Consider the following 24,535-nt stretch of genomic DNA (forward strand, 5'->3'; position numbering starts at 1 on the left):
CTCTGGCAAGTGCACGCACCCTATAGCAAAAACTTCTCCAAAAAAAAAATATATATATATATACATAATAAAAATAATCTTCTTTTAGCTATTGTGATATATGTTGTAAATTACTGTTAACTAGTTACCCTATCGTACTATAGAATGCTAGAACTTATTCTTATTATCTAACTGTAACTTTTGTATTCATTACCCAATATCTCCCTATCATCCCTACTCTTCTCAGCTTTTGGTAACCACTATTCTTATTTTCTATTTCTATGAGGGCATTTTTAGTTCTTACATGAATAAGAACATGTATGATTTTTCTTTTCTGTGTCTGGCTTATTTCACTTAACATAATATCCTCCAGACTCGTCCATGTTATTTTGAATTACAGAATTTCATTCTTTAAATTAAAAAAATTTTGCCAGAGGGTATGCTCAGGACAAAGAAAGAGAAAAGTGAAAAAGCACCCCCCCACACACACCACTGGGGACTGGTCATGCTTCAATCCCTTCATTTCTCCCTCATTTTGGGATTTTGGGCACACGTGCACATGCACCTGGCTTACCCTTCAAGCTACTGGGTCTGAGACTCAAACCACGCAGTCTGTCATGCCAGTTCTCAAACAACTAGGACTGGCCCTATTTTTAATTATTTTTTCTATTGCCAGAGGGAACATGTGCTTGCCAGAGAGAGAGAGAGAGAGAGAGAGAGAGAGAGAGAGAGAAGTAACCCCTCCCATAGGGTCCAATCATATCACAATCACTTCTCTGTTTCTCCATCCCACCATGACTTTGGACATGCATACACACGTATCTGGCATGTTTTTCATGCTTTCAGGGCTGGAATTTGAACCGTGGTCAGTCATATGAGTTCTGGTTCTCTATGAGCTGTAGTTAACCACAGAATTATGGGGTTAGTTATCTAACCGTGATGAGATGTTATTTCATTGTGGCTTTTATGTGCATTTCCCTAATGATTAATGATGTTGAATATTTTTTTACATGCTTTTACCCATTTGTATGTCTTCTTTTGAGAAATGTCTATTCATATAATCTGCCCATCTTTAAATCAGTTTTTTTCCTGCTGTTTGTTTTGGTCATATGTTCTGATATTAATCCCTTGTTGGATGTACAGTTTGCAAATATTTTCTCCCATTCCGCAGGTTTTCTTTCACTCTGTTGATTGTTTCCTTTGCTGAATGAAAGAGTTTTAGTTTGATATAATCTCATTTGTCTATTTTTGTGTTTCCCATACTTTTGAGATCTTATCCAAAAACTTGAGTGTGTGTAAATGTGTACACACATGCTCACCAGAGACAGAAAGAGGGATGGGAGAAAGCACCCCTCATGAGGAATGGTCAAGTCACAGTCCCTTCTCTTCCATCTCTCCCTCCTTTCAGGATTTTTGAACATGCATCCTTATTTCTTAAACCACCAGGTCTGGACTTGAACTATGTGGTCAGCAAGATGGCATACAACTGCCTTAACCACCAGGCCATAGAGCTGGACCATCCAAAAATAATTTGCCAAGACAAATGTCCTACAGCATTCTACCCCTCTCCCCCTTTTTAAAGTTGTTTCATAGCTTTACTTCTTCCATTTAAGTTTTTAATCCATTACAAATTTTTTATATGGTGAGAGAGAAGGTCTAGTTTCACTTTGCATATAGATATCCAATTTTCTCAGCACCATTTATTGAAGAAACTGTTCTTTCCTCAATAAATGTTCTTGACATCTTTGTTGAAAATCAATGGATTGTATATAGACATATTTATTTCTGGGTTCTCTATTATGTTCCATTGGTTTATGTGTCTGTTTTTATGCCAATACCATGGTGTTTTCATTATTCTAGTTTTCTAGTCTATTTTGAAGTCAGGTAGTTCAAAGCCTCCAGCTTTATTCTTTTTGCTCAAGATTACTTTGGCTACTCATGGTATTTGGTGGCTGCATATGAATTTTATAATTTATTTCTGTGAAGAATACCATTGGTATTTTGATAGGTGTTGCATTGCATCTAGATGTTTGAGTACTATGATGTCTTTCCATCCCTTTTTTTCCCTTGTATTTCTTTTATCAGTGTTTTATACAATAGTTTTCATTTTAGACATTATTCACCTCCCTGATTAAATTTTCCTGCAGTGATTCTTTTATTTATTTTTTTAAGAGGGATTTTTTTTTGGTATAAAGTATGTTGCTGGCTGGAAAGACAGAGAGAGAGAGAGATTACTCCCTTGGGGGGGATGGCCACAACACCATCCCTTTCCTCCAATCTCCTCCCAGGATTTTGGGCATGCATGCTCACATGCCTGACATGAGTTTTAAGCCACTGGGTCTGGGACTCGAACCCTGGTCGACTATGTGGAAGTACAGTGATTCTTAACTTTGAAACTTGACTTCAATTAGACTTACTTGAAAGCTTTCAAAAATTACAGGCCATGGGAACCAGCAGTTAGCGTAAAGGCTATGTCGCTGGACTCCCACGTAGTCGACCGCGGTTCGCGTCCCGGACCTGGTGACTTAAAGCTCACGCCGGGCGCGTGTGCGTGCGTCCCCAAGATCCCGAGAGGAGAGTGGAGGAAAAGGGATTGCGGTGTGACCATCCCCTCTGGAGGGTGATTTCTCGCTTTCTGTCTCTATGTCTCTGTCTGTCTGGTGAGCACACGCGCCCTATAGTGAAAACCTCTGCAAAAAAAAAAAAAAAAAATTACAGGCCTTGGAGTCACTCTAGAACAATTAAACCATAATTTCAGGAAGTGAAATTTCAAAACAAATATTTCAGGTTTTTTTTTTAAGTTCCTTGGGGGATTCTACTTGATTGATAGGGTCAAGAACTCCTGCTTTAGGACAGTGGATTGAAAGATAGAAAAGGACTAATATTTATTAAGTACCTACTCTGTTTGAGATTTTTTTGTTCCAAATATATTATATGATAAATGTAATCTATATACATTGGGATTTTATACATATCTAGTATCTTGACCCAGCCTAATGATTTTGAACCCTGTGTAGTTCTTGGCACAAGGTAGATAGTGTAGGAAGTCCTAAGTTTCCACCCTTCCCTGAAAAGGTTTGATGATTTTATAGTCTATGAAATATACAGACAACTAAGTTTCCATCCTTCCCTGAAAAGGTCTAATAATTTTGTAGTCTATGAAATACACTAATAACCAGATTAATAGAGAAAATATTAATTTTGTTAAAAACACACACAGTGGTACATGGGAATTCAGCAAAAGTTACTCAAAGGAGGACCATGTTGCATAGCATATGGGAAAAAACATAGAAGCTGGGGGTTAAGCTATGAATGAGTGAGGGGAGAAGATGCAAAAGTTATCTTGTTTTTCTGGGACAGGTATAGACCCCTATGCTCCTTCCTATTCTTGTGCCTAGGTACGAAAAAGGTAGCATTAGCAAGCCTGTTAATATCTCCTGCTTACTTTACTTATACAAATAGATGTACATTTATTTTGCAAAAGGTTAAGTTTGCTTAGCTAATTCAATATCATCAGCCCTTACGCACAGTCATCTGAAATAGTATATTTTGGGGAGACATATTTTGGCCTCTCACATTATAATCCCTATTTTACCAAGAAGGAAGCAGAGGCTCAGACCAGTGAAATAACCCATCCAAGATTAAGTTATTAGATGACAGAACCAGATTGAAATATGTCTTTCTTTTTTTTCTGAGATTTTTTGTTATAGGGCACGTGCTCGCTGGAGACACAGAAAGTGAGAAATCACCACCAAACTCCTCCCTGCCCAAGGAATGGCCCCGCCACAATATCCCTTCTCCTCTCGGGATTTGGGGCACATATGCACCCCGAGTTTCAAGGCCATGGGTTTGGGACTCGAACTGTGGTTGACCATATGGGAGTCCAGCGCCTTAACCACTACACCACTTGCTGGCCACAAAACAGTAAGTTTTTCTGGTGCCTCATATCCATGCTCCTTCCACTCCACATCACTGCCAATGAACTAATGTAATCCTCAGAGCAATTTCAAAGTAAGTAGGTATCTTGATCCCCATTTTACATCAATGAAGGAAAAGTAGATCTCTGCTCATGGACTTTCATTCCACAAAAGCAGCAGCAATACATAAGTAATAATTTTGTATAATACAAACACAATGAAGAAAATACAAATAACATGTGATAAACTAAGACACCTTGTTCTCTGTAAACGCTTTGGAAGTTTCCCCACGTGTATAATGCACATGTTAACACCTCACTATGGCTTTGTTAGGAGATTGAGATCCGGTTTCTGTTTATCTCAGCTTATATGCACTACTCTTCCACACAGCAAAAGGGTTCCTGTCAGCTTCACCCTCTTCCCCTATTCCCTCATTATTCCTAAATCTTTCCCTTCTTTAGGCACGTGTTTATCTGGAGTGCCAGCACCAGATCTTCGAAAAATCGCCCCTTCTTAGTTCAAATATCACTTTAACAGTGGAAAATTTCTCTAACTAAAAGTGGCCCTCACACAGTCCCAATGATCCTTTTTTTGTTTCACAGCACTTAGTCACTTTGAGAGACTTTCTTATACACAGAACATCTTCCGTCCACACTAAAATGTAAGCTTCCTGAGAAGCGGGATCTTGGGATGTTGTAGCTTCTAAAATTCGAAACGAATTCTAGAGCAGTGACAGGCCTAAGGGGGTATGACCACACATATTTTGAAATAACTCACAAAAGACGGACTAGACCAGAGAAAGCCGAGCCTCTCACTACGCCAGGCTCCACCCCCGGAAGTCGCTTCCGCTTCCGGCCAAGCCCACAGCCCTCGGAGTTTCTCTGCGCAGGCGCGGGGGGCCGCGGAGCTTTCTGGGAAAGATAAAGATGGACGCTCACGACCTGTTTCGCCGGCTGGGCGCAGGGGCCAAGTTTAACGTGAGACGCTTCTCCGCAGACGCAGCCCGATTCCAGGTACTGAGCACCTAGGGCACCGAGAGCCGAGAGTGAGTAGCAGGAGGCGGAGGATGAACCCGAGAGTAATTGACAAAGAGAGGAGGGCGAGCATGGACCTACAGAACTGCGGGGAGCCGGCGCACACACACCCGGCGGCCTGGCTCCACTCCCTTCAGGGCTTGTTGGCTCCGTTTGAGTTCAGCTACCCGCAGACCTATCCGGTGCAAAGTCTCCTGGACGAATGATTTTCGTATCTTTTTGTAGACTTAGTTGAACCTGGCACAGACACACTCTTTCCTCTGTTTACTCAAAGAAAAGTTGGAATATCCTTTTTTTTTTTTTAAAGGAACTTTTTCTCCGAAACTGGTGGAAAGGAATTTCGAAAACAGAAACCATCAAAACAAAACAAAACAACAAAACAAACAGATGCTTTCATTACAGTCTGGCCACGTTTGGCTTGCCATGCACAGAGCTGTACCCGGCATGGCTCTTTGTATTGCCTTCAGTCCGCCTATTAACTAGCCAATGAGAAGAGAGATTTAGAAATGGGAGTCTTACAGAGGGCTGCAGTGAGTGACCAATTCAGAATCAGTTGGGTCCCAGTCGTGGAAAATTTGAATGTCAGCCTTACCGTTAATTACTAGAGAGTTGTTTATTTATTTGGTGTGTGTGACGTGTGTTTCCTTTTTCTTTGGCAGTATAGTGTAGTAAGAATTTCAATTCTGAAGCCATATTATCTGGGTCTAAATGCTGGGTCTGCCAGTTACTAGTTTTGACACCTTGGTTAAGTGACTTCCTAATGCTTCCATTTTCTATTTACCTTGTAGAGTTGTGAGGATGAAATAATTTAGTATGTATACACATGCTTAGAAATCTACTTGACAGGGACCAGCAGATGGCATAATGGTTATGTTGCTGGACTCCCAAGTAGTCCATCATAGTCCCAGAGGGCAACTTAAAACTCAAGCGGGGCCCATGTGTGTGCGTGTCCAAAATCCCTAGAGGAGACTAGAGGAGAAGGAATTGCTTCGTGGTCATCCCCCTTGGGGTTGATCTATTGCTTTCTGTGTCTCTCCAGCAAGCACATGCTTGCTATAGCAAAAACCTTTCTTAAAAAAAAAAAAAAGGATCGGGACCAGCAGTTAGCATAATGGCTATGTCACTGGACTCCCATGTAGTTGACCGTGGTTAGAGTCCCGGACCTGGTGACTTAAACTCACACCAGGTGCATGTCCCATGCTTGCCCAAGATCCGGAGAGGAGAATGGAGGAGAAGGGATTGGGGTGCGGCCATCCCCCCTGGGGGGAGATATCTTTCTTTCCTCTCTGTCTCTCTGGCGAGTGCACACACCCTATGGCAAAAACCTCTCCAAAAAAAAGAAAAAAGATCTACTTCACATACAGTAAATGTGTGTAAGAGTTGCCATTATGATTTTTGTTGTTTTATTGTGTTTTTTTTTAGAATTACTTATTAAATTTTATTTATTATTATTGTTTCTTAATTTGTTACAGGCATGCATAGTCACCAGAGAGAGACAGAGGGAGAGAGGGAGAAAGTGAGAAAGCAAGCTACCAGTTCAGGGTCAGGGACTGAAACCACCAATAGCCATGTGGGTTTACCCTTAACCACCATTTCACCTGCTTGCCCTGTGATTTTCATTGGCACTGTTATGAGGTCTGAAAAGGTGTCTTCTTGAATTCCATTTGCCCAAACACATTTGTTATTTCAAATATGTGGGGAAAGGGTGGGAAAGATGGGTGTCTTTAGACTTTTGTCCTTACTGTTAATCCTACTTAAGAGCAGTGCTCTTCTGGGGTGTGTGCCTGCATGCCCCAAATTCCAAAAAGATGGAGAAATGGAGGAGAAGGGGTTTTGGTGGCATGACCATGCCCAGTGGGGGCTGCTTTCTCCCTCTTCTTCTGTCTGTGCCTCTTTGGGGAGTACAGGTGCCCTCTGCCAAAAAAAATCAATCAGTCAATCAGTCTCTTTCGTTAGTACATTTTGTTTTGCATTTTGGGTTTTAGGTAGGAAAAAGGAAATATAACTTTGAATCATCGGAGGGGCTGCAGGGATTAGACTTTTTTGGAAACAAGAAATCTGTCCCAGTTGAGAGTGGAGCACCAGGAACACATCAAGAGGTCCAAAATGAAGACGAAAAAGAAGAGCACCTAACTGCAGGGAAGGAGGAGCAGAATAAAAGAAAAAGGAAGAAAAAGAAGATGACTTCAGGTTAGCATTTGATTTCTATTATTTTTTCTCTTTAAATTTTTTCAAGTATAAACTTATGTATATGATAACTGATGAGACTGAGCATCTTTTCATGTTTTTTTAATTACAGATTTATTTATTTATTTATTTATATTAGATGATTTTTTTTTAATTTATTTTCTTCCGTGCATTCAATCACATTATTTGTCTTACAAAGTGGATATTTCAACAGGTGAACATTGCTCCCTAGTACAATTGATAAAACTACAAGATATCTTCAACAGATAATACCACACCTCTATGTGCCATTAATGCTTTGCCTCCCTGCCCTTCCCCCTCATATGCTTTACTGGACATTGTCACCTCTTGTGAATCGTCCTTTGCCTATTTTTACAGGATTTTTTTTTCTGTACTGTATTTTAAGAGTATCAGTTATTTCTTTATCTGCACATCTAGTTAGTTTCCTAATACTCTCTTTTTTTGTAAAGAATTATACAATGATGTAAAGTCTATTTTCTTTTCATTCTTCACCTCCAGTCCCCCTATTTCTATAGGTACAACCACTGTTAATCAATTTCTGTTGTATTTTTCTAAAGGTAATCCTATTGGCATGTCATTTCTGCCTTTCATTAGCGTTAATAGGTATGTTTTTATACCTTATAAACATAGAAACTCTGTACTCTATATATGTTCTGTTGTGAACCTTCTCCCCTTTTTAAACAACAATGTATGTGGAGTTTATTTGGAATCATGGGTTGTGTACTGCCTTACTCATTTTAACACAACATGATATAACCTGTTGTACCTTCCATATTGACTTAAAGACTATCTTAAGTTTCAGTGTAATGGGTATTTAGTTTGTTTCCACACGTTTGTTGTTATAGTGTTACAATAAAGTCATTCTTCTTATCTTTGGGAGTGTGAGTATATCTGGCCAGTAATTCCTTAAAAGTGGAATTGCAGAGTTAACAAATGGATTTATTTCAAGTTTGGATTAGAGTGTTATCCACCAAAAACATTGTTTCCCTTGGTTCACTGTCACACCTCACAGTCTCCCAGCATACATTGTAGGGGTGGTCCAAGCTCTTTGTGATGAACATTTACTTTGTTTCCATATTTTTAACAGTGTTGCAATAAGTTCTTCTCCATCCCTGGCTTCAAGGAAGTTTAATAAACCTTGTGCCAAGATTGGTAAGAAAGACATGCCACAAATTTAAGAAAAAGATTCAGGGACCAGGGTGTGTGTGTATCTGGGCATGCCCAAGATCTCGGAAGGAGAATGGAGAAGGGATTGCAGGGGGCCACCCCTTCTGTGGGGTGAGTTCTCACTTTCCCTTTCTTTCCCTCTCTTGTCTCTGGTGAGTGCAAGTGCCCAATAGAGAAACTTAAAAAAGAAAGAAAATAATTCAAGTATTAGGCAACAAGATATATACAGATATGTTCTGTAATCATTTACCAACAAAAGTGTATGGGCCATAGATCTATATGTATAGACATATCTATTTTTAATTGGAAATTTTAAGATCTTATGAAATAATAATGATTTGTGTCCGAAATTACATGAAGGGAAAAATTTTTTTTTTTTAAAGAGAGATTTTTGCTATAGGGCACGTGTGCTCGACAGAGAGACAGAAAGTGAGAAATCACCCACTGGGGAGATGGCCACGTTGCAATCCCTTTTCCTCTGTTCCGAGGGGATCTTGAGCATGTACATGCACCTGGCATGAGTTTCAAACAACCAGATCCAGGACTTGAACCATAGTCAACTATGTGGGAGTCCAGTGACATAGCCATTATGCCATCTGCTGGTCCCAAGGGAGAATAATTTTTAAAAGTCAGTCTACTTTGTGATGCCCACCAGCAATTATGAGAATTATTTTTTCTGTAAATGTCTCCTTATGTATTTTGTATTAGATTATTCATCTATTTCTTTTTTTCTTTAAATTTATTTATTTCCCATCCAGAATACACTGTATATTGGCTCAGTCAAGCACACCAACCTACGTGTTATTGTCAACAAATAATTTTCCATTTCTTGTTTCCTGTATATTTTGTTATTTTTGCCATCCTTGATTCCCTCTCTCTCCCCCTGGGCCATGTCTCACTCTCCTCCCACACTGTCTCTGGTATCCATGGTTGCTTTCTATGCCTTTTCCCCCCATTTCATTTATTTGCTAATGAACTTAATCTAAATACTTCCAATAGCAAGCGCAGCTGATGTATACATATCCATGAACACAAGTCTGACTTTAGGCATAAACCTCAGTGAGTAGAATGAACATACTATAAAGTAGCGCCTGGCTGGGACTATGTAGCTTACTGCAGTCATCAAATACATATATATTTTTTTTATTTCAAGAAAAATAGTTTTTGTGTTTTATTTTCTCCTGAAACTTTTTTAAAATTAATTAATTTACATTCATCCCCTAATCATCATCACAGCATACAAAAAGTGGTTTCCCATCCACAATATACTGCATAGTGGCTTAATCATGTATGTTATCATCAATAATTTTTCATTTCTAGTTTCACATTTATTTATTTTATTATTTATATATTTACCCCTGTGTCTGACCCTCTACCCTTTTCCACCCTCTTCTCACACTATCTCTGGTGTCTACAGTTGTCTTTCATTCCTTTTCCCCCCACATTTTATTGATTACACAATTTCTTAAATAATCTAACTACATTCAATTGCAAGTTCAGCTGGTAATTTCAAGAAAAGCAGTTTTGAATTGATAAGGAAATTTGCTTAAAATTTAAAGCCTGGAAACAGGTTAGTATTCTGTTAAAATAGTAGGTACATGAACTTATTGACAGCTCAAGACAGGACAAAAACTCTTAAAACTGGACAACAAAGCCTAGAAGAAAAGCAGCAATATTTTAGTCAAAAGTCACAGAATGCTTTCTTTTTAAGAAGTGATTTGTTAAGCTAATCACTGGGCAAATGCTTTGTAACTAAGCCTCCATGAAAACCCCAAAGGATAGGATTTGCAGAGTTTCTATGTAGCTGAATATATGGCGGTTCCTGGGTGGAGGTACATCCAGCCAGGGCATAGAGCTAGCTCCTCGCACATGCCTTGCTCTGTCCATTTCTTCATCTATATCCTTTGTAATACCATTTATCCTAAACTGGTAAATGTGTTTCTCTGAATTTTGTGAGCCATTCTAGCAAGTTATTCAAACTCAAGAAGGGGAGTGTTTCATTAGAATTCCAATTTATGACCAGTGGTCAGAAACAGAACAACCTGGGGGTTTTTGGTGGGCATCTGAATGGGGTTGGGAGGTGCACAGTCTTGGGGACTGCGCCTTAACCAAAGGACTCTGACCCTTATCTCCAGATTGATAGTTAGGAGGACACCCAGCTGATGTCCACTGAAGAACTGATTGCTTATTTGGTGTGTTGGGGGGAAAAGTCACATATTTGGTCATATAAGTCTTCTGTCTTCATTGTTGTCTGAGGGTAAAGGAGAAATTGAATGGCTTATTTACTATGCTCTCGGGAGTGAATAGGGACATAACATTTTTTTTTCCCAAATGGTTAACTAATTGTCCTAATGTGGTATGTTGATAATCCATCTTTTCTCTATTGGATTTAAATGTAACACTTATTGTAAACATTTTTCATTTTTCATGTGTGTGTGTGTGTGTGTGTGTGTGTGTGTGTATATATATATATATATATATATATATATATATTCATTTCTGTCTCTGGGCTATGTTGTATTGCATTGATGTGTATTTCTGCATTCACACTGTTGAAAGGCAAAGTTTAGACAGATTTTTATTTAGCAGAGTTTAATTGCTCAAGAAATGATTCACATATCAGACAGCCCCCAGAAGCAGTTCTGAAGAATTTTAGGGCCACCACCTCATCAGGTAACATTTATGGATTAAAAAAAGGAAAGTGACTTATAGAAAAGGAAAGTGAGGGAGAGAATCAGTGGATTGGTTGCAGCTGTACTCCCACATAGTCAACCAAGGTTCAAGTCCCAGACCTGGTGGCTTAAAACTCATTCCAGGGACCAGCAGTTAGCGTAATGGCTATGTCTCTGGACTCCCATGTAGTTGACTGAGATCTGAGTCCCGGACCTGGCAACTTAAACTCACGCTGGGTGCATGTGTGTGCATGCCTAAGATCCCGAAAAGAGAATGGAGAAGGGATTGTGGCGTTGCCATCCCCTCTGGGGGAGTGATTTTTCACTTTCTGTCTCTCTGTCTCTTGCTGTCTTTCTGGCGAGCACACACGCCCTATAGCAAAAACCTCAAAAAAAAAAGAAGAAGAAGAAGAAAAAACCAAAACCCAAAAAACCCCAAACTCATTCCAGGTTCGTGTGCTTGTGTGCCACAAAATCCTGAGAGGAGAATGGAGGAGAAGGAATTGTAGTATGGCCATCACCCTTGGGGGGGGGGGATTTTTGCTTTTTTTTCTCTCTCATCTCTCCAGTAAGTGCACACACCCTATAACAAAAATCTCTCTTAAAAAACAAACAAGCAAACAAATAAGAAAGCAAGCTATAGACAGAAAAAACATATTGGCAACATGTATGTCACAGAACTTATATCCACTCACCAAAGAAGACATATGAGCACATAAAAGATACCAATATCATTAGTCATTAGGCAAATTCAAACCACAATGCAATATTACTATATGCCCATTAGGATGGCTAAAAATAAAAAGACTGACAGTACTTTATTTGTAATAGACAAAAACTAGAAATAATCCAAATGTCCTTCACGAGGTGAAAGATAAATTGTATGTCCACATAACAGAATATTGCCTAGTAATTAAATATTAAGAAGTTAATGGGACCAGCAGATGGCATAATGGTTACATCGCTGGACTCCCTCATAGTTGTCTGAAATTCAAGTCCCAGACCTCATGCTGGGCGTGTGTGTGTGTGTGTGTGTGTGTGTGCGCGTGCGTGCGTGCCCCAGATTCTGAGAGGAGAATGGAGGAGAAGGAATTGTGATGTGGCCCTGTCCCCGGGGGCGATTACTTGCTTTCTATCTCTGTCTCTCTGGCGTGCATACATGCTCTATAGCAAAAAATCTCTCTCTGAAAAACAAAAAGTTACTGATACATACTATGACAAAAAGGAATCTCAACCATCCTGAGTAAGAAAAGCCAGACTAAAATTAGTCCATACTACACAATTCCATTTTTATAAAATTTCAGAAAAGGCAAACTAATCTATAGTGACAGAAATTAGATTGGTATTTGCCTAGTGATAGAGCAGTGGTTTACAAGGAACTGTGATGACATTTGGGGAGGTGATAGAAATAACTTTGAATATGGTGTTGGTTTAGTGAGTTTATAGAGACGTAAAAACTCATCAGATTGGGCCCAGCAGATGACATAATGGTTATGTCATTAGACTCCTGGATGGCCCATTGCAGTTCAAGTCCTAGACTTAGAGGCTTGAAACTCATGCTGGGTGCGTGTGCGCATGTGCCCAAAATCCAGAGAGGAGACTAGAGGAGAAGGGATTGCAGTGTGGCCATCCCCCCGGAGGAAGTGATTTCTTGATTTCTGTCTGTCTGTCTCTCTTTCGAGTATATGTGACCTATAGCAAAAATCTCAAAGAAAAAAAAAGTCAAATTATGTACTTTGAATATATGTGGTTTATTGTATATTAACTGTGTCTCAGTGAAGTTGAAAAATACCAGTAGAAGTAGTCTGTGCTTGTTAGTCAGAATTTTTTTAGGTTATTATATACATATACACACACACATTTTTTTTAGGCTTTTACCATAAGGCATATGTGCTTGCTGAAGAGACAGAGAAAGAGAGAGAGAAAGAGGGAAAATGAGAAATCACCCCCTGGGGGGGATGGCCATGCCGCAGTTCCTTCTCCATTTTCCTCCTGGTATGACATGTACACATCTGACATGATTTTCAAGCCACCAGGTCTGGGACACAAACTGTGGTCGGCCAATGTGAGAGTCCATTTATTTCTTCCATGAGAGTGACAGACAGACAGGAACCACTAATGGGTCCTCATACCACGGTCCACTCCCAGCCTTAGCTAGCCGTGATCACAGGAGTACACATGCCCCGGTGTGCATAGGGTGGCCTCAGGATGCATACCTAAGACCTTCCCATGTGGGTCGCAGAGCATCACATTACCACTGTGCCACTGGCTGGCCCAGGTTATTTTTACCTATTTACTTGCCCATATAAACTTTAAAGTCAGCTAGTATACTCAACAAAACTATTCTGTCATTACTGTCGATTGAACTAGTTTTATTTATATATTTTGAGAGAGCTACTATCTTTATAATATCGAGTAACCCCAAGTATTCCGTCCATTGTTAAGTAATATCTTTGTGCATTGTGCTATTGTAAATGAAATCTGCCATCGTGTATATTTTCTAACTGGTTATTGTTTGGTTATAGAGAAGCTGGCTGCCTTATTGAAATCTTTTACTGTTAAAGTAGTTTTTGAGTCAGTTCCTTGTTGTCTTCAAGTATACAATCTTACCTGTTTATTATGTAGCTGAAACAACCAATGAGGAGGGAATGAGCCTAAGAGCTCTGATTATAGCAAACACAGAGCTTGCCTGCACATTTCTTATTTTATACGTTCTACTATTTCTTTCTGTTACCTAGTTTCATTGGGTAGTACTTTCTCTTTTGTTTAGCATGAAGGAGTAACCCATTTGCTATACCAAGACCATCGCCCTTAACATTTTTTACTTTTTTATAATGCACTTTAGAAGTTACTGTTGGTGAAGAAGGCACTACTATACAGTGGATGCCATCTGTGGAAGCAAAGATTGAAGATAAAAAAGTTAAAGGAGAACATAAACTGACCTCAGGAAAGTTGGAACATCTCAGACAGGAAAAGATAAACTTCATCCGGAATAAACACAAAATTCATGTCCAAGGAACTGATCTTCCCGACCCAATTGCTACGTTTCAACAACTTGATCAGGAATATAAAATCAATTCTCGACTGCTTCAGAACATTCTAGATGCAGGTTTCCAGTTATGCTACATGGTCGAGAACTCCTGGCTTCTGCTCCTACTGGATCTGGAAAAACTTTGGCTTTTAGCATTCCTATTTTAATGCAGCTGAAACAACCTGCAAACAAAGTTTGCAGAGCCCTGATTATATCACCAACACAAGAACTTGCTAGCCACATTCACTGGGAGTTAATAAAAATCTCTGACGGAATAGGATTCAGAATACACATGATCCATAAAGCAGCAGTAGTAGCCAAGAAATTTGGACCTAAATCATCTAAGAAGTTTGATATTCTTGTGACGACTCCAAGTCGACTAATCTATTTATTAAAGCAGGATCCACCAGGAATAGACTTAACGAGTGTTGAGTGGCTGGTGGTAGATGAGTCAGACAAACTGTTTGAAGATGGCAAAACTGGCTTCAGAGACCAGCTGGCTTCCATTTTCCTAGCCTAAAGAAAAAGAAACATGCCAGGTACATGGGCGTGTGTGCCCAAAATCTCAACAGGATGGAGAAATAGAAGTGAAGGGATTGCAGCATGACCATTAACCATGGGAGGGTGCTTTCTCCCTCTCCTCAGTCTCATGCACGCACATGCCCTCTGACAAAGTTAGAAATAAATACAAGTTTAAAGTTAAAATTTAAAACACAAGTATAGTATACAAATATATATATTTGGTTCCCTTTCAGAGGATTCCTTTTTATTTTTTTAGAGAGAGAGATTTTTGCTGTAGGGTGCGTATGCTCACCACAGAGACAGAGATAGACAGAAAGTGAGAAATCCTCTCCCAGGGGAAATTGCCATGTCACAATCCCTTCTCCATTCTCCTCTTGGGATTTTGGGTATTCATGCACATGTGCCCCGGCATGAGATTTAAGCTGCTGGGTCCAGGACTCAAAACTGCAGCCGACTACTGGGAATCCAGTGACTTAAGCATTAAGACATCTGCTGGTCCCAGTGAGAAAGTAAGCTGTCATGTCCGGGACTCAAACAACAGTCAGTCATGTGGGAGTCTAGCCCCTTAACTGCAATTCTACCTGCTGGCCAGAGGATTTTTTTTGGAGAGGTTTTTGCTATAGGGCGTGTGCGCTCGCCAGACAGACAGAGACAGAGAGACAGAAAGTGAGAAATCACCCCCCAGGGGGGATGGCTACACCACAATCCCTTCTCCTCCATTCTCCTCTTGGGATCTTGGGCACGCAGGCACACACGCCCGGCATGAGTTTTAAGCCACTGGGTCCGGGACGCAAACCACGATCGACTACATGGAAGTCCAGTGACATAGCCGTTACGCTAACTGCTGGTCCCATGGCCAGAGGATTTTTAAGAAACTAATAATTTGGGAATAGGGAAGTAAGATATAGAAAAACCAACAAACATCTTTTGGTGTCTACTGTACACTTACCACGTTGGTTATAGAGAGTTGTGTTCATCTCACTTCAAGGATTACTGTGGCAATGATTCAGTAACCTAGAGACAAGAATTTGGCTGTCTCTCAACCGGAGAATGGATAAACTAGTAAATCAACACCACTAGATTCTACTTTTGGCACTGTTTGTTTAGAAATGTTTGCTTTATGGGTGTGTGCTCACCGAAGAGACCGAGACAGAGAGACAGAATGTGAGAAATCACACCCTGGGGGCATGACCACGCTATAGTAGTTTCTCCTCTATTCTTCTCTCAGGATTTTTGGGTACATATGCACAAGCACTTGGCATGAGTTTGAAGCCTCAGGGTCTGGGACTCAAACCTCATTCAACTACGTGGGAGTCCAGCGATATAACCATTACACCATCTGCTGGTCGTGGCACTCAGTTTTAGTAAGGAGAGTTTTGGGGTAAATTTAGCACTCATAGGCTAAGCACCATATAAAGAAAGTAGGTAGATTCAAATTAATGTAAGATATTTTTATGACTATGGCAGTAACACATTAATATGAATCTCATTACTCATGGCCATGACAAAGTAATATGAAGAGAGCAGAGATAAATTTTATTGTTATAAAGGTCTTCTGACTGTAAAAGGGCATGAAACATGCCCAATGTTTGTGATGTTTGGGGACTTAAATTTAACCAAAAAGTTTCATATGCTGCTAAAGGTCTTTGAAGAAACTGTTACTGCTGCTCTATGACATTTGTGAAGGTATTTATGTGGCCATATCCACGTTGGCCCCTTTGCTTCACTTTTCAGATAAACTTCATCCGGAATAAGCACAAAATTCATGTCCAAGGAACTGATCTTCCCGACCCAATTGCTACCTTTCAACAACTTGATCAGGAATATAAAATCAATTCTCGACTGCTTCAGAACATTCTAGATGCAGGTTTCCAAATGCCGACGCCCATCCAAATGCAGGCCATTCCAGTTATGCTACATGTGAGTGTGAAAGTCTAGAATACCTGCAACATTCCGTCCCTCGTGTGTTTGCTCTCTCTCACCTTGAAATCCTTTCTACCTTACCTCCCTTGTTCAAAGCCTTCACTTGCTTTTAAGGCCCATATCAATGTCTGTGCCTCATTAAACTTTGTTTTTTAAAAATTTCAAATAAATTATTTAATTTTTAAAACTTTGAAAATTTTTTAATTAATTAATTTTAAAATTTGCTATAGGGTATGTACCCTCGCTGGAGACAGAGACAGTGAGAAAGTAAGAAAGTACCTCTATGGGAAGCAGTCCTACTGTAGTCCCTTCTTTTCCTTTTCTCCTTTCGAGCTTTTGGGCATTCATGCACGTGCAGCCTGTGTATTTTTGAAGCTCCCAGGTCCAGGACTCAGACTGCATTTGGCCTTGTGGGATCTAGCCACCTTAGCCACCATGCTACTCGCTGGCCTCATGAAACTGCTTGATCACTACAAGATGAGATCCTTCTCTTTTGCTAGCATCTTTCTCTCTTTCCCCCAATTCTCTATGGTATTTAATGTGTGCTTTTTCTTGCAACATTTATATTTATACTACTATTTGTGCCAATTATGTTTATCTTTTCCATTTTACTAGAGTATAAATTTTCCGAGGATAGGGATTATGTTCTATTCATTCATTGCTGATTTAGTTTATAATGTCCAGAACTATTCAGAAATGCAAATGCTTTCTTAAAATTTTTGTGTGTAATCTGACTTAGTTATTTTCAATACTTTCTTATTATTGAAGTATGCTTTACATACAATAAGATGCATAGATTTTTTTTTGAGAGAGATTTTTGCTATAGGGCACATGATCTCACTAGAGAGACAGAGAGACAGAAAGCGAGAGATCACCCCCTAGGGGGAATGGCCATACCACAATCCCTTCTCCATTCTCTTTTTGGGATCTTGGGAACGCATGCATATGTGCCCAGTGTGAGTTTTAAGCTGCCAAATCTAAGACTTAAATTGTGATGAACTACGTGGAAGTCCAGCAACGTAACCATTACATTATCTGCTGGTCCCAATGCATAGATTTTTGAATGTACAATTGAGCAATTTCCAACAGTGCTCACCCTACATAACCACCCTTCTAGTGAAGTTAAAGAACATATCTGTTACCCCGGAAAATTCTCTTGTGCCCTTTCCATTCAGTCATCACCCCACCTTTGCCCAGAGACAACCATTATTTTAATTTCTATGGCTATATATTCATTTTGTCTCTTCTAGAATTTCATATAAGTGGAATTGTACATTATTTCATCTTTTATTTCTGACTTCTTTCACTTTGTACAATTCCTTTTTAAAAGAATAATTTAATTATATTTGTTATTATTACCTTTTTAAAATTTGACCAGAGAAAGGGAAAGCGAGAAAGCAAGCCTCCGGGTCTGGGTCTCAAACTGTGGTAGTCCAGCACTTTAACCACTATGCCACCTGCCGGCCCCACTTTGCATGATGCTTTTGAGATTCATCCATATTACCTACTTTAGTAGTTAGTTACTATAAGTACTATACTATTGCATAGCTCAGTTTGTTTATCCAGTTACTTGTTGATAGAGATATGGATTAATTCAGGTTTTAGGAAACTAAATTTTCCTGAAGGTAATTTTTTTCAATGACAGCTGACTTTTTCCTCCCATATATCTAAGATGGCTTTCAGTTCTGGAAGCCAAAGGATATGAGTTACCTTTTCATCCATATAATCCTTTTCAGTTCTTTTGAAAACTGAAATAAAATATTTATGCATTTTAATGGTGTCATTGACATGCATCTTAGTAAGTTTGCTTTTTAAAAAAAAAATTTAGAGAGTGTTTTTTCCTACAGAGTGTGTATAGTCACTGGAGAAACAGACAGAAAGTGAGAAATCACCTCCCGGGGAATAGCCACGCAATAGTCCCTTCTCCATTCTCTTGGGATTTGGGGGATGCATGCACATGCATCTGACATGAGTTTCAAGCCACCAGGTCCAGGACTCAAACCATAGTGGGCCATATAGAAGTCTAGTGATGTAATAACCACTACTCCATCTGCTTGTCCCAGTAAATTTGCTTTTAATTTTTCTTTAATATTGTTCCTGTCATAACTTTAACTTAAAGCTTTAACAAAATCATGGTGAGGGACCAGCAGTTAGCATAATGGCTATGTCGCTTGACTCCCATGTAGTCGACCACGGTTCGCGTCCCGGACCCGGTGGCTTAAGACTCACGGCGGGGGCAAGGGTGTGGCTGTGCACGATCCCGGGAGGAGAATGGAGGAGAAGGGATTGCAGCGTGGCCATCCGTGAGTTCTCACTTTCTGTCTCTGTCTGGCGAGCACATGCGCCCTATAGCAAAAACCTCTCCAAAAAAAAAAAATCATGGTGACTTTTTGAAGATAAATCAATTACCATATCACCTATAAATTACTTTATAACTCAGGTCATGGCCGCTTTTTATTTCTTATCTCTAGTTATTCTGTTAGCTGATAAAACTTTCCATAGGGATTAAGTAATACAGATACCTGGCCAAAAATTTTGTGTTCTAATTTTGCTTTGATAAAAGTGTAGTGGGAAAGAAATATTGAAATAATGGATATAGTAGAGATTGTTAATTATCTTTGAATTTTAGTTTATCCATGTTCTTTATCCATTCAAATGGAATTCAGGGACAATGTTCAAAAACACCCATGTGGTAGTAGCATGGATGAATGATTTTAGAAAAGCAGATAGAATTGATTCTGTCTGCTTCATTATATATAATTTTATTTGTTATTTCTATGGCTGGTAACATTCTTTGATCAGGCTATGAAATATGTATGTATGTTTCCTTGTAATTAGCTATACTCTTGTGTGTTTAGGGTCGAGAACTCCTGGCTTCTGCTCCTACTGGATCTGGAAAAACTTTGGCTTTTAGCATTCCTATTTTAATGCAGCTGAAACAACCTGCAAACAAAGGCTTCAGAGCCCTGATTATATCACCAACACGAGAACTTGCTAGCCAGGTATGCATGGAAAAGATACACTTGGTGTTCATTTCAGTGATCTTTTTTATTTGAGGGTAATAAAAAGGGCTCAGGCCTAGCTGTAGTAGCATATACTGGTTGATGCTGCCACTTGGCAGGCTGAGGCCCTATGAGAGTCCTGGATTTAATTACTGGAAGGTGTAGTAGCATGTGTCCCAGTGGTTTGGGAGGCTGCAACAGGAGTATTGCAACATAGCCAGACCCTGTCTTAAAAAAAAAAAAAAAAAAGAGGGAACCAGCAGTTAGCGTGATGGCTATGTCGCTGGACTCCCATGTAGTCGACCGTGGTTCGTGTCCCGGACCCGGTGGCTTAACACTCACGCCGGGCGCGTGTGCGTGCGTGCCCAAGATCCCGAGAGGAGAATGGAGGAGAAGGGATTGCAGCGTGACCATCCCCCCTGGGGGGTGATTTCTCACTTTCTGTCTCTATGTCTCTCTCTGTCTGTTTGGCGAGCGCACGCGCCCTACAGTGAAAATCTCTCAAAAAAAAAAAAAGAAAAGAAAAAAAAAAGAAAGAAAATATCAAGCCTATGTCTTCTATCATGGGCAAGTATTTTCTACTGTTCTTTTACTGCACATGGCCAGTTTTTTTTTTTTTTTTTTTAAAGAGAGATTTTTGGTGGAGGGTGCATGAACTCACTAGAAGGATAGAGATAAGAGAGAGACAAAAAGCAAGAAATTACCCATTAAGGGAGATGGCAATGCTGCAATCCCTTCTTCATTCTCCTATTGTGATTTTGGGCATGCACGCACATGCACCTGGCATGAGATTTTTTTTTATGGGGGTGGGGAGGTGTAGAGATTTTTGCTCTAGGGTGCAAGTGCTCACCAGAGAGACAGAAATCAAATCATCCCCTGGAGGATGGCCATGCTACAATCCCTTCTCTAGGCTTCTCTCAGCATCCTGGGCACACACGCACATGTGCCCGAAATGCCTTTGAATTGCTAGGCCCGGGACTCGAACTGCAATGTAATCATTTAGCCATCTGTTAGTCCCCACCAGTGTGTGTTTTAAGATGTTGGGTCTAGGACTTGAACCACTGTCCACTATGTAGGAGTTGAACGATGTAACCGTTATACCATCTGCTGGTCCCCATTGCCAGCTTTTTAAGTCTTTGTGTAATTTTCTAAAACAATGATTTTAACATTTATCTTTTAGTCAATGCCCTAAGATACTTGAAGTTTAAAGGCTACTATTATTTTTGTCTCTTTCTAATGTGCACTTTTCTCATCTAAAAAGTAAACATCTAAGTTTTTGAGAAAGTAAAACTGTACAGTGATCTCCACCCACCCAAAGAGATTAGTGTAAAATACATGCCAAGTATGAAATAGCCTTATTATATAGTACTGTATTCTAAAACCAGTATTTGATAGATTGGAAAGGTGTTGGTTTTATCTCTTAAAACTAGTTTATTTAAACTGAAGAAGCTGTTGAATCTCATTAGGCATTGAAGGTCTAAAATACTGAGATTCTAGGATAATCCACAGATTATTATAGGCTTAATTCCTTATAGAACATATTTATTAATAATATAAAAGAGACTCTACATCTTGCCCTAGCACCTTAGCAGCTGACGTTTTTCTCATTTTGTTTTAGATTCACCGGGAGTTAATAAAAATCTCTGAGGGAACAGGATTCAGGATACACATGATCCATAAAGCAGCAGTAGCAGCCAAGAAATTTGGACCTAAATCATCTAAGAAGTTTGGTAAGAAACTTACAGATGTATGTAGAACACATGAGGGATTTGGAAATTACAGATGTCTTCATTCCCATGTGAGAATCATTAAAGTATATGTATAATTAATTTGATTTTTAGAGAAATTAAAGAGACACCCTCCTCATTGCACCCAGTAGCTATATAAATATACCAGTGGTTCTCAACTAGGGGTGATTTTTGTCCCCTACTCTTCACCACAGGGACATGTGGCGGTACCTGGAGACATTTTTAGTTGCCACAGCTGGTGAATAATGCTACTAGCCTATGCTGGGTAGAGACCAGTGATGCTCTTAAACATGCTGCAATACACAAAACAGATCCTTACAAAATAGAGTTATCTGGCCCCAGATGTCAACAGGGCTGATGTTGAGAAACCCTGCTTTATACCACTGGTTTTATTCTGTCATGGAAATGGCTCTGGCAGGTAAGGATGGCTTACATCTCTACCCTTATATCTACTTTCATTTGTTTCTTTGATCTTGAGCTTCTGAGTAATTTCATTTTTTTTTTTTTTTTGGAGAAGTTTTTGCTTTAGGGCCTGTGTGCTCGCCAGACAGACAGAGACAGAGAGACAGGAAGCGAGAAATCACCCCCCAGGGGGATGGCCACGGTGCAATCCCTTCTCCTCCATTCTCTTCTCAAGATCTTGGGCATGCACGCATAAGGTCCCGGCGTGAATTTAAACCGCCGGGTCCGGGACTCGAACCATGGTCGACTACGTGGGAGTCCAGCGACATAGCCATTATGCTAACTGCTGGTCCCTAAAATTTCATTTTTTAAAGATTTTCCTGGAAAGATAAAATTTTGAAACTCATAAATTATAATATTCTTGCCTCTTAGAATTTGAGCAGGCCACTCAAATCTTAATAAAAGGAGAGTAGGGATATATTGGATGGTGCTATCATGAGTTTAAAAAAAATGTATATTGACTTACTAATAAGGAAAATCTTTTGGTTTTGGCTAGTGAATATAACTACTTCCTTCCCTCCTCACTTCAGGTTATTAACTGAAATTCGGGAGGCTTAATTCCCTAGTTCAAGAGGAATGAATCTTTTTTATGCAATTTCTGCCATTTGTTTTTTTCTATAGATATTCTTGTGACGACTCCAAATCGACTAATCTATTTATTAAAGCAGGATCCACCAGGAATAGACTTAACGAGGTACAGATAACACTTTAATGTCTTTTATGTTTATTTTTTATTTAGTTGATTACATTTTTATACTCAATTGCTTAAAGTTTTAAAAAATTTTATTTAACTTTGTTCATTATTAGTAGTATTTTCCAATTTGACTATATAGAGAAGAAAAGTGAGAATGCAAACTGCCAGGTCCAGGACTTGAACTGTAGTCAGCCATGTGGGAGTCCAGTGCCTTTAACCACCGTGCCACCTACCTCAGTGCTTGTATTTTTACCCTTCAGTAGCTTACTGTCTACCAACTTCAGTCAGTGTTGGTATAGAGAGTAATGGTTTCATTAAACTTGTAGAAAATGTAACTATCTGGTCAGGAAACATTATAGATTCTGATAAACAGTTAGTATAGAATTCCCCTTGACCTTTTAATATCTTTCAGCTATGGATGGATTTCATGACATTTATGTGAAATATTGTTGCTAATGGAAACTCCTATCGTTCAGGTTAATAGAATAGCTATATTGAGGGGCCAGCAGGTGGTGTGGTACTTATGGAAGTGGATTCTCACATGGACAACCACAATTTGAGTCCTGTACCTGGCAGCTTGAAAATGACATGCACTGGGCACATGTGTTTGTACCCAAAATCTGGAGGGGAGAACGGAGGAAGAGGGATTGAAGTGTGGGCTTCCCCCCGGGGTGGGTGATTTTTTTACTTTACCTCTCTGACAAGTGTATACTCCCTATGGCAAAAAAAAAAAAAAAAAAAAAGAATAGGTACATTGAGTTATGCTTATCTTATTTTAGTCTTTTTTCTGCATATTCCCCCCCCTGCTTTTTTTTCCCTTTTTTGATATGATAAAGTGGATCTGACAAGCAGCAGCATCACTTGACTTCCTGATATATCCCCACAGTTTAGGGAAGTGTCTTAAAAATTTTTGCTATTCAGCATCCATAGGTTGTTTTGTTGTTTCTTAGTGTTGAGTGGCTGGTGGTAGATGAGTCAGACAAACTGTTTGAAGATGGCAAAACTGGCTTCAGAGACCAACTGGCTTCCATTTTCCTGGCCTGCACATCCCACAAGGTGCTTCCATTTTCCTAGCCTGCACATCCCACAAGGTCAGAAGAGCTATGTTCAGTGCAACTTTTGCATATGATGTTGAACAGTGGTGCAAGCTCAACCTGGACAATGTCATTACTGTATCCATTGGAGCAAGGTAATTATTCTTTTACACTATCACACCGATTTTTCTTTTTATTGCTTTTAATAATAGTCACTACTTTTAGACTCTAGAAGACAGTTTATTTGGCTGAGACTAATAAGGGAGAGTTTTACTCATAAAAAACTTACTTTTTAAAGTTAGAATGAAGGGTTTTTTTTGTTTGTTTGTTTGTTTTTTTGAGAGGTTTTTGCTATAGGGCGCGTGCGCTCGCCAGACAGACAGAGAGAGACAGACAGAAAGCGAGAAATCACCCCCCAGGGGGGATGGTCACGCCGCAATCCCTTCTCCTCTCGGGATCTTGGGCACGCACGCACACATGCCCGGCGTGAGTTTTAAGCCACCGGGTCCAGGACACGAACTGCAGTCGACTACGTGGGAGTCCAGCAACATAGCCATTACACTAACTGCTGGTCCCAAGGGTTTTCTATTTTAGAATAATTCAAAGAAAGGGACTCATATTATCATATTAATATTCCTACCATTGTGTTCTTAGGAAATTTTTTCTATCCACAGAGTATGACATCAAGTCTGTGGCTACCCTAGAGGATTTAGTTTCTGTTATCGCTGAAGTATTGATGTATAATTCCTTTTTAAAAATATTTTTGTGATCAGCCAGTGGCATGGTGATTAAGATGGCCAGATCCCACATGGCTGACTTCATTAAGTTCTGGATGGCAGCTTGAAAAACAATGTTGGGTGCGTGTGCATGCATATCTAGAATTCTAAGAGAAGAACAAAAGAGAAGGAATTGTAATGTGGCTGTCCCCTCTGAGGTTGAATTTCTTACCATCTCCCACCCACCCCCATCTCCCCGACCCCCCGGAAACACACATTCTCCATAATAAATTTTTTTTTAAAGTTTTTTAAAAATTGGGGGGGGGCACATTTTATATTAAGTAAATGCCCAATGGTTGAAAAAAGTTCAAGGCAGGACTGGCAGGTGGCATGGTGGTTAAAGGTGCTGGATTCCCACATGGCTGA

General features: G+C 39.7%; 1 protein-coding gene and 1 long non-coding RNA gene across 4 annotated transcripts in view; one reads left to right on the forward strand and one right to left on the reverse strand.

Moving 5' to 3' along the window:
* LOC102488842 (uncharacterized) overlaps positions 1–4,721 on the reverse strand; it is a 9,673-nt gene extending 4,952 nt beyond the window's left edge. The window contains exon 1 of the long non-coding RNA XR_335399.1: positions 4,674–4,721. This is a non-coding gene — a long non-coding RNA (uncharacterized LOC102488842). The remainder of the gene's footprint in view (positions 1–4,673) is intronic.
* A 61-nt stretch (positions 4,722–4,782) lies between these two features.
* The window catches only part of DDX52 (DExD-box helicase 52), a 35,898-nt gene continuing 16,145 nt past the window's right edge, over positions 4,783–24,535 (forward strand). Inside the window, exons 1-9 of one of the 3 annotated variants that reach the window (XM_006154429.3) lie at positions 4,783–4,909; positions 6,916–7,120; positions 13,823–14,086; positions 16,398–16,450; positions 19,312–19,455; positions 21,074–21,185; positions 22,287–22,359; positions 23,310–23,415; positions 23,451–23,548. In XM_006154429.3, the coding sequence (XP_006154491.1) occupies positions 4,823–4,909; positions 6,916–7,120; positions 13,823–14,086; positions 16,398–16,450; positions 19,312–19,455; positions 21,074–21,185; positions 22,287–22,359; positions 23,310–23,415; positions 23,451–23,548 (1,142 nt within the window). In that variant the 5' untranslated portion in view covers positions 4,783–4,822. Of the gene's footprint in view, positions 4,942–6,915; positions 7,121–13,822; positions 14,087–16,264; positions 16,451–19,311; positions 19,456–21,073; positions 21,186–22,286; positions 22,360–23,309; positions 23,416–23,450; positions 23,549–24,535 lie in introns of all 3 variants that reach the window. The other 2 variants (XM_027774169.1, XM_027774170.1) reach the window with 2 other exon arrangements.

The sequence above is a fragment of the Tupaia chinensis genome, unplaced genomic scaffold, assembly GCF_000334495.1.
Source record: "Tupaia chinensis unplaced genomic scaffold, TupChi_1.0 Scaffold000407_4, whole genome shotgun sequence".
NCBI lineage: Eukaryota > Metazoa > Chordata > Mammalia > Scandentia > Tupaiidae > Tupaia > Tupaia belangeri.